Below are 10747 nucleotides of genomic sequence, written 5' to 3' on the forward strand. Positions count from 1 at the left end.
TGGTGCCAATTAGAGTTATATGAGGATTTCATTTCGGTTTTCACATCATCTGAACTTGCAACACTCAAAGGCTGTGTTCAGAGAGCACAACCACCCATGGTGGTTTTTTACTATTGATCTGTCATGTCGGAACCGTTTCATGGTATTTCACCATGGTAAGTTTGGCAAACCATAATAGTTGGCTCTATGGTTTAGCTACACCATGGCTTGTCATATTGCCTGAACTGAGAGACACAGCCATGGTATGCAACTACCACTGAATCCTCTGGAAAGAGTAGCAACTGTAGGAGCCACTCCAGTCATCCAGCCTCTATATATGGACCAATGAGCAAGAGGCAGGTCATCTAGGCAGGACAAAATGCACCTTCAGATGGAATTTCAGGCACAGTGGCTCATAGGATACATGCCAACACCGGGAGAACTGAGCAGGAAGAATGGAAACCATGATAAAGTAAGATCATCTGTCAGCAAGATCATGGTAAAAACAAAAACAAAACCCACGAACCATTGTAGTCACACAGGATAGTTTGTCATCTTGTATGAATGGAGCCATAATTTGAAGCACAAAAAAACCCTTTTTAAAAAGTTTAAAAATTGCTAAACTCGCAATTGTGTTTGGAAAACTGCACATTTCAGACTGCATGTTTCAAAAAAAATATTTTTTCACTCTAGTCAATGAAAGGAGAAGCAAGGATTTTTGGAAAAGGTACACTTTTCCCATTCAAATTGGGAACTTTTGAACAAACGACCAAGCAAAAAATAAAATTGAGCTATAGAATCGAGTCTGGTGAATCTCAGTGAGCGCAATCATGAGCAGTTTCTCCACCTTTCATGCCAGTGGAAGTTTCCCTCCGAGAGGCCATAGTAATTTCACATGGTTTGGATATCTTCTGTGTGAGGACTGTGTGTGAGGGGGAAAAAAAGATTAACCCTCCTCCTTCCCACACTTTCATTCCCAACCCCTGGTGCAATTTTGACAATAAAAAGCAGTTATGTAAAATGCATTCACACACTGAACATCTCATCTGTTTTAGCCCTAAAAGTCCAAACTATGACTTTCCAACTGATAATGTTATCTTCAAACAATCCTTCTACTGACTTTTTCTAACCAAAGCATTCACAGCACTAGGCTTAACATCTGCACCTTTGAAGTCCTTGTAAAAATCCATGTTGTAAAGACACATGATTATCTCTAGTGTTAAACAAGGAGATGTTAAGGATTTATTTTTCTGAGATACTATTCATTCAAATACTTCCTAGAAATAGTAATTGTAAATAAACCACTGACTTCATTTTAGAAACAATATAGTTTAAGTGTGGCAGCCATGCAGTACAAAGATGAACAAATTGTCCTTTTACAACTAAGGTTTCATTCTGCAAACAATAATGCATTTTTTACAGCTGAAGTTCAATAGACAAGATTCATCCTTTCACCACTCAATCCTGTGTATATTTACTCAGTAGCAAGTCCATTTATACAAATAGGGTTTACTGCCAGGTCAGGAGTAGCGGTAGGATCACAGCCTCCGTTAAGAAATATTGAAAGCAGGGTTTTCATTCTTTAAGAAATAAGGCTGGGACAAGTAAATTTATATGAATATTTTTGTTATCTGACCCCATCTAGAAGGTTTTTAAAGGACTGACAGTTGAACTCCTGTGCACTCCAAGTATTTCATATATAGTAATGCTATTCATTGTACTAGCTGGGGATTCTAACCATATCTTCACACATGAAGCTTTAATGTGCTTTTATGCTATTTGTGCAGCTGTGAGACAGTAAATACAGTTAACGTGGAATTTAATACAGAAAAGGTATAGCCAAGGAAAGTTCTACATTTGTGCTATGTACCAATTTAAGCTGGAGCCTATTTAAGCATTATGGGTAAAAATGCTCTGAAGTTTGAGTTGTATTATAAATGAAATGTGTGCATGTTCATTTATTCTCTTCCTGAAAACAGTAATAAAATAAACACAAAGATCAGTCCTCTACCATTGGAAACAGTGCAATATTAAATACTTAAAAACAGGTTTGTGCTAGAGATTGCTTTTCTGTGTTAGGAAGTATGCAATCATACTGTGCCTCAGAAATCCTGAAGTAAACTTAAGGTCATCATCTATGATATCTGGCCCAGTTAATGTTAGAATCATAGAAAAAGCTATGGTAAATAAATGAATATGAACTCACAGTGATGTACCAGAATAATACCAGCACACCTTCTTCATAACTGAGCTTACAATTTCCTTCACCAATTCAGACCCCTTTAATTTTGTCACATGGTATATTTGCATATGGCCTAGAATAGGTAAGCAGGATTTACCATAGAGACAAGTCAAGTTGAAGGTACTCCCACTATTCAAGGACCCAGACAATGTATTCTAGCAGCACTGATGGCTATTGTTGCACTAGCACTAGGGTTAAGGATTAAGCCTCAGCTTCAGATCATGGATTGTGGCCCTATGCCACCTCTGGAATCTGAGTTCTTGATTTTATGAGCTGCTACTATATCAGGAGAGCAATTCATAAGATTAGGCCATGAGCTACAAGAACAATGCAGGCCTCAATCCTGCTGTGCTCAGTAAGATTTACATTTCAGTAACTATGCACAGCACTACAGTTTTACTTCATAAAAAATCCAAATATGCCAGGAAAAAACCTCCTAATCTGAAACACTTTCTGCCTAATCCTTCCCTTATTAGATGCTGTTGGTGTTGCTGCTGCTAATTACTTTTCATTTATCCCATCTTTTTTCCTCTCGTGAAGAAATTAAGGCAGCTTACAGAACTCTATTTTACCCTGGAAACAGCATAGCTGTGAAGTAAGTTAGCCTGAGAGTGAGTGACTGGCCCAAAGTCACCCAGTGAGCTCAATGGCATGGCTCTCTCAGATCGCCAATACCCAGATCTCTCAGATCTCTAGTCCAAATGACCTTGGTACATGACCTTATTTTTTATGTGTTCCAGGGCCTGACCTTGGTTGCATGCTGTGGAGCTGCATCCTAACTAGTCCAAGCCACATGTGAACTAACTTCCTCATGATTTGCTAAATCATATCAGTACTCGGCTTTCTCGGCACAATAGCAAGTGTAAAAAATAATGAAGCTATTAAGATGAAGTTTAGCAAATCTAATCCAAATTCGTTAAAATTCCAAATTTAAAAAAAATCTTGATGTTATTTGAATTCAGGTGCAATTTATTTCTGTGGTATTCCATTTAGCATTTTAGAGTGTCTATTTTACAATTTTAACCATTTGATTTGTAAATTTCTACACCAACGTGTTTATCAATAGTTTTGTATTCCCAATATCTTAGAAACTATAATATATTTATATTTCTTAAATACAAATGAAAGCCTGCATTTAGCAACCAGTCTAGACTAAATTCTTGCTTCCTTTTTTTAAAATGTTAGCAGTTCAAATTTTAAGAAGTTTGAATTGCACAGGTTGTAAAATCTGAAGCGAACACTTACGAACAATACACTGATTTCCCCCAGGCAGTGTTTTCCATCCAGGACAACAGTAGGAGTGGAATCTGGAGCCACACACATTTGGCCTGTCACATGCAAACAAGTGTGTACACAAAAAATATATAGGTCAATGGAAACAGACATTCAGATTCTAGCTCTACAGAAGAAAAAGTGCATTAGCCACAAAGACAACAAGCAAATTATATTTCATAGAGCCATCTACAAAACAAGTATTTAACCAAATTCTTCCCTCTAGGGGGCAAGACCCATGTCTTTAGCAAAGGGGGAGCTGAATCAAAGGAGCTGATGCAAATAGGAAATAAAGGACTAAGTAGCAAGTACTTACTAAAGTTTCCATTTTAAACCATTCTGAAAGCAGAGGAAGGAAAAATGAACAAATTCATGCCTAGTGTAGCAATTTTAGAAATCATGAAAATGTACACAATAGACATCTACAAGAACATTTCTATGTTAAGGCAAATAATTACATTTTATGTGGAAGCCTGGTTTACAATAGCATATTAAATTTTAAATGAAAAGGACTAATCATTCATAAGATGGCATTTTAAGCTTCCTTCATCCAGTCTGGAAAAGCAGTTTTTTTCAGCAAATTTTAATTGAAATCACCAGTGGTGCTGTACCAAAGACTCTTAAAACTTGATCACAGAATTGCACCAGTATTTGCCACATTTGGTATTGCTATTAATGACATATTTATGCATGCTTACTTTTGCAAAGTTTTTTTACACTAGTAAAAAAGAAACCTTTCCAACATAGACCAAAAGTTAAAATTAATGTTTAAATCAAGCCAACCAACAGAATGCAAAAATGTTTAGAGGGTAATGTACAGAGTTGTGATAAACCATACAGGATAGATTGGTAAAACAAAATGTTTAAAAAGGTGGCTGTAAGGATGTATGTGTGCCTTAAAACAAAAGGCTAGTAAAGATAAGGTGAAGGGAAATATGCATGGAACTAGCTGCTCAGTGGATGTGGTGGTAAACTAGTGGTTGCAGTTTATTACATAGGGTTTCTTAATGCATAATGGTATTTATTCTATAGAGTTCTATTGAGCAATAAATAAGAAAAGGGACATCTATATTATCTTGAAAGCTGTGGCACTCTGTCATAGCCTTCTATTAAGGGCTGCCAATTATATGGAAGTGACTGATGTTGTAAAGTGTTTCTAATAGTGCTCATTTGGGTACAAGACAGTTTTGGTGATAGAAATCTGATAAAAGCAAGGTCAGAAGAAGAGTTTGGATGAGCCCTAGACTTACTGCAACCTATAGACAAATGTGGATTACTTATGGGATGCTGCAGCTGGTTGCACAGTTCTTTCATCAGGTAAGTCTAATAGTTGAGTTTAGTGCTGAGAAGTTTAAAAAATCGAAAAGGCTGTTTGAAGTAAAAGAATTTGGTGGGGAGAAAATTTGATTAGGCCTTTATGTCAACAGCTGATCATGGCAAGCCAGCCCTAGTGAAAGAAACTTTATCAGGAGATAAAGGGACAAAGCACCTCTTTCATCCAAAGGCCTGAATTCAATTTTGGAGACCCTCTTAGTGGCCACATGCCAGTAGGCCAAAGGGGTGGGACCAAAATACTAGTTTAATGTAGATTAGAACTAAGCTGCCAATAACTAAGCCTTAGCAAAGGAATTTTGACTTTCAGGATGGAAGTAAAACTACACAACATCAAATGATTGGTTGTTGGGGAGAAGGGGTATGGCCACCCGGGGAACACCCAGAGGGTTGGTCTAAGACTTCAGAAGGACCGAATTTGGCGCCATGCCTCAAGTTCTCCACCCCTGCTTTACAGAGTTCTTTAGCCAATGGGAGTCTGCCCATCACTGGGCAGTTGATCAGAGACTAACAAATTGTGGACAGCATCAGCTAGAGATAGCAAGGATGGTTAGAGTATTTGAGAGGAAGAAGAATATACACATGAGCTTTAACAATGTGCTTGAAGAAAGGGAAATCAAGAGGAAAAGAGTGTGATTTCCTGTCAGCCTCAAATAGTGGTTGTAGCAACTATGAGATGGGGGGGATGGAAGAGTTGGGAATCAGATGCATTCAGGGGGAGCGGTGCTTGCATTTAAGAGTTAAGAATAAAATGGTCTAAGCTAAGTTGCTTAGCCAGGGAGTAGATAGATGAAAAGTTCTGTGGAAGCAGAGTAAAGTGGATGTTGGAGAAGGCGCCCATGGATTGCCCAGAGATTTCTGAGGAGACTGCATGGACGGGTTTGGACCTGGAAAGAGACTGGAGACGGTTGTCCCAGTAGGTCGTCTGCTGTTGTTTAAGTGTGTGTGTGCGGCCTAGTTCTCAGATATAGGAGAACGAGGTAAACTTATATCCGGATTGTACTCCTTCAGACTAGGGCAGGTAACGACTCACGTGATACAATGGGACGGGGAGCGAGGGCAACCCTGCACGCGGAAAGCTAACCTGTCAAGAAGTCCGGCTAGTCCTTCCGTGGGCAGCCCTTTGTGTAAACAGAGTGATCGGTTTAGTGTGTGAAAGAGCATACAATCATAGAAGTCCCCACGCGCAGCCTGAAATGGATCGGGACCCGCTCGGCTACTGCTTGTGAGAAGGAGCCTCCCCTGTTGGTGAGCGAGCGAGCGAGCGAGCAAGCGAGTGAGTCAATGAGTGAGTGAGGAAACGCTGCTTTCCTACCCCCTGAGAACGTCCTGTTGGCCTCTCCTGCGCACTCGGTTGATGGTGGTGGCCGCGGCAGGCGCGGTGCCTCCTTCCAGTCTCCCCAAGGCAGGACTGCTGCTGCTGCTGCTGCTGCTGCTGCTGCCGCCGTCTGCTCCATCAGCGGGACGGACCTGCTGCGGCTTAGCCTGCCCGGCTGCTCCCTGCGCCCAAAGCGCCACACAGCCCAGCCAGAGGAAATAGGGCTGCAGGCAGAGCCTCCGCCGTCTCCCCATCGCTGCCAGCAGGAAAACCTGAGGGGTTGCCCACAAGCCCCAAATCCCGACTTGCTCCTGCGGGAGCCCCCCTCTTCTTCTCTCCTGGGCCGCTTCCCTTCCAAACGAAGCCAACGTCGCTCCCTTCGCGGCGGCGGCGGCGGCGGCGGCGGCTGCGGCGGGTTGGCTTCCCTCTCTCAGCGAGATCCTCTGCAGGTCGCGGCGGCCGAGGGGGCTGCTGCTGGTGCTGGTGCTGCCGCCGCTGCTCTCGCTCCGCGCTGCATCCTCCTCCCTTCCCCCCTTCTCTCCCTCCCGAATAACTGGAAAGCGCGCAGATTTCACAGAAAACTGTCGGGGGAAGTAAGGGAGGAAATTTCCCGTTCCTTCCGCAGAAGGGGAGAAGTAGGGGAGCGCACCCGCGAAGGGTCGTTTTAGGCTAACTGCAAGGACTCCTGAGTGAGGCAAAATTGGCCGCGATGAGGGTGGAAAAATGCACCCCTCCCGCCCTCAGCTACGACTGCGACTGAGGAGAGCAAACCGCAGCTAACTTCAGCCAGGCGGCAGCCTTCCACCCTGAGCGCGGGGCCAGGAATGTGAAGGCTCCCTGCTTTTATGCTGCTGCCGCTACAGCAGCAGGAATGGGGAAAGGCGCTACCCGGCGCACGGCAGGAAGAATGAGGGGAGGGCTGGGGAGAGGGTCTGAGGGAGGGCCACGGCCTGCTTGTCAGCGGGGCGCAGCAGCGCCGCGCCAAACACGTGGGAGAGGAGCCCGCTAGAGGCGAGGGGGAGAGGCTGCGCGCAGGGGGCGCCGAGAGCGTCTGGGAACACGGGCGAGGGAGAAAAGGAGGACGGGCCGCGGCCCTTGGAGAAGAGGGGGCCGGCTCTCCTGGAAAAGGGGAGGAGGGCTGCAGTTTTGAGAGGGGGCGGTGGAGGCGGAGGAGGAGCTGCGGCGGGGCTCCTGGAAGGGGCGCTCCTGGGAAAGTCCGACGGAGGAGGAAATATTGGGCGCCGATCAGTCAGCCACGCACGGCGTTGTTGCCTATTCTCCAGTAGTCCCCCAGCCTCGCCGTGTCTCTGTTCCCCTCCCCGCTCTGTGTGCACAGGAAAGCTACCCCAAAAGGTTCTGCAGTGAGCAGGGATAGGAAGAGGCTTTCCGTGCCAACGACCGTCTCTGACCTCAGCAGCAGCAGCAGTTGTTGCAATCAACTTGTTAAGGTAAATGCCAGCAGAGTTAACCTCTGGCTTCAGGCACTTTCCCTGCCCCTTCGCTAGGCTAAGATGAAAACGTGCCATTTCGTCCATATCTTCCGATAGCTTCTCATGTCACCCAGGCACACGTCTCATGTCACCAAGGGATGTCTTAATAATGATCCAGAGACCTGATGGCCGCAACACATCACTCTTTGTAAATTGAACCATATGGAGCTTGAATGGGATCCATAGTCAATGAGAGCACTTATTTTAAGTAAGCTTTGATCAGCAGAATTGGTAGCTACAAACAGGGAAAGAAGAGACAGGATTCTCTGGAGTGCTCCAGAAGTGCCCATATCCAGAAGTTCAGTGGAGTCCGATCCTTCCTGGAAATGGGACTGTTCTTAGCCAAACTCTATCAATGACTAATTCCCCCCCCCCAAAAAAAACCACTTTTGCTCATCTTTTTCAATAAATCAATGTGGAGTTGTTTCTCCATGTGCTTCCAAGATTAGATTTTGTCATGCAATAACTCTGCCTTGTTTATGACATTTGTGGAAGGACTAAGTGAACATTGTATACTTGCAGATGGAAGGAACCTTACGTTGCCAGTTAGAAGACATTATGGTAGCTGTTCTGTGATAAGCAAAAAGGTAGAAGAGCTGGTGGGGAAAATATGGGGAGATTATGGGTGGAAGATGTCTAGCCCCTTTAGAATTCCATGAATAAGACAGGATGTTGTCATACATGTCTCATCTGGAAGAACCCACCAGCTGAGTTGGCACGACATGACAGTTCACACTAGCAATTCACACAGTGTTTGTGTCTTGAGTCACAATAGAGTCGACTCTCATTTCAGGCTGCCCCCTTGCACTGGGAAACCACTTGCACATTGACCAACCAAGGGTGAAAGCTGAACTTCAGGACTGGAACCTGTTTGCACAATGGGGAAGAATCCTGCTCTGAAGCACAACAGGGAAAAACTTACAGCCTGCTGAGATCTGCTGCACCAAGTGAGAACAGTGCATTCTGCACAGCATTTTCAGAAACTGACCGAAACCACTTCTTCTTCTCTGCCAGTGGCTGCCGTAGTGATAGGATGAGCTGCACCATGCTCAGCTTGCTTCTGAGAATGCTGAGTTCTCTGTGTGAGGTAACAGCTGTCAAGCAGCTACTGTGCCAGACAGCAACAGGATAAACTGTTCTGCTGGTCATTCTCAGGAAGATCCCCAGCAGACCCATCCTATACCATGGCCACCATCTGTGGCACTGCTCCTGTCGGTGCTTGCAGAGCAGGCCTTTGTGCCAGCCTGTGTACTGTCATTGCCTAGAGCCTCTTGACCAGAACAGCAAGTCTTGCTTCCCCGGTTGCGAATCAGCTCTGTAAGGTTTGGGGTTTTACCTGGTCTTGAGTGGTCATCTAGTTTCAGACTACAAAGCCATGCAAACAGCCAACACTTACTGATGTAGTTTTGTAGCCACAAAGAAGCCTCCCCATGAGGGGAACATCAAGTCAGGGCAACATGCCAAGCCAGCATGGCTTTGAAGCTGTGGTGGCTTTGTGTGTCATGCAAACCTACCCATAGTCATTGAGCTGTATGTGCTAGTCTGAGCCAGAGCCTTCAGAGTGACTTTTGGTACTTTGGGCATCGCTTCTTTATATATTTGAGTCCAGGGAAGGAGAGGTACCTAGTTGCACAAACAAGTTCCTGTCAGCCACAAAAAATGACAACACTTGTTTTTCATTTTACACATGGACTTAACCAAATACACCATCATAACTATTATCCTCGTCTTGTTTAGGTAGATCTAAGCTTGCAGGGTCAATTCAGAGGTTCACCAACTACAGAGCCAGGTAAAAAATGTTGGCTAATGGGCAGAAGCAAATTCAGCCTCATAGCTAATGAGTCATAAACTGAGGTGGCATGCGTAAACAAATTTCCATCGTGAGGATGCTGTGATCAGATATGCTCACTACCTGAGGAAACAAATGATTTTTATTTTTATTTTTTTGTAAGTGAGCAACAGTAGTTGATCAATTGCAATTCATCTAGCAATCTGCCAGTAGATCCTGATCAGCCATCTACCCACCAATGATATAGACCAGTGGCCTTCAAACTTAAGATACCCAAAGAACCCTTCTCAATCTGAAAAATCAATGCAGACCCCATCAATAAATACGTTTCATGTAATACATTTTAGTTGAACAAAATGTTACAGTTAATGTTGCTATAATACATTTCATACAATGTAAACAGAAACTATGAATGAAGGAACCTATTGATTACTCAGTAAATAAATTTACTGAATACCTACTAAACACCACTAACAAAAATATGAAAAAATATACTTCATTTTAATGACTTGGATGTAATAATTTTTGCTGCAAAGGAAATCAAAATTTGGTGTTACTGGTGACAGCTACAAGCAGAGTTCTGGTTCAGTATCCATTTTATTGTATAAAGCTTGTGTGATCATTATTTCTTGTAATCTAAAATCACTTGAATGAAGCTACTTTGGCTTTGAAACAAATCTGCTTCTAAAAGTATGTGCATAAAGGCTCTGAATTACCTTGTCACAGACTTCTCTCTTAAATGGAACAAAGGAATGAAAATCTTAGAATTCCACTGTAATCATAGGAGTAAGCCCCTGGATGATACTCAAGGAGCTCATGGATAAGTCTCATGGAACCCTAGGGTTCTAGGCAACACAGTTCGAATACTTGTATATAGATAAGTAAACGAAAGTGGTAGATGTTCGTACATGCTTTGTCTCATGCTTTTTGAATAACCCAGTGCACCAACAGTGAACAATATCCCTAAACATACACACAGATTATTTAAGGAAAAGCAAAATAAAATTGTATACATAAAAGGTAACCATGACAATATATTACCTCATTATACTGCCTTATAATATCCTACTAAAGCCCTTGTATATTCAGGCTTAAGGATGATATAGTGTTTGCTCTATAGCTGCTTCTTTCACACACCATTCAGCATAGGATATTTGTGTCTTTCATTGTAACAGTGGCTGTCATAATGAAGTTACACGATAATTGGCCTTGACAGTGGAAAGTATAGGCATAGAGGTTTGTTTATACAACCAAGATTCAAAGGTTATTATCTTAGGGTTCTTATCAAAGAGGTTGTTATTGTGAGATAACAAGCCATTATTATA

General features: G+C 43.1%; 1 protein-coding gene across 2 annotated transcripts in view; it reads right to left on the reverse strand.

The window, feature by feature from the left end:
• FBN2 (fibrillin 2) overlaps positions 1-6397 on the reverse strand; it is a 191646-nt gene extending 185249 nt beyond the window's left edge. For both annotated transcript variants that reach the window (XM_044446643.1, XM_044446642.1), the window contains exons 1-2: positions 6141-6397; positions 3467-3549 (exon numbers count right to left, since the gene is read on the reverse strand). In XM_044446643.1, the coding sequence (XP_044302578.1) occupies positions 3467-3549; positions 6141-6397 (340 nt within the window). The remainder of the gene's footprint in view (positions 1-3466; positions 3550-6140) is intronic.
• Between the last annotated feature and the right edge of the window lie 4350 nt (positions 6398-10747).

The sequence above is a fragment of the Varanus komodoensis genome, unplaced genomic scaffold, assembly GCF_004798865.1.
Source record: "Varanus komodoensis strain SLA01 unplaced genomic scaffold, ASM479886v1 scaffold5, whole genome shotgun sequence".
In the NCBI taxonomy this organism is placed as follows: Eukaryota; Metazoa; Chordata; class Lepidosauria; order Squamata; family Varanidae; genus Varanus; species Varanus komodoensis.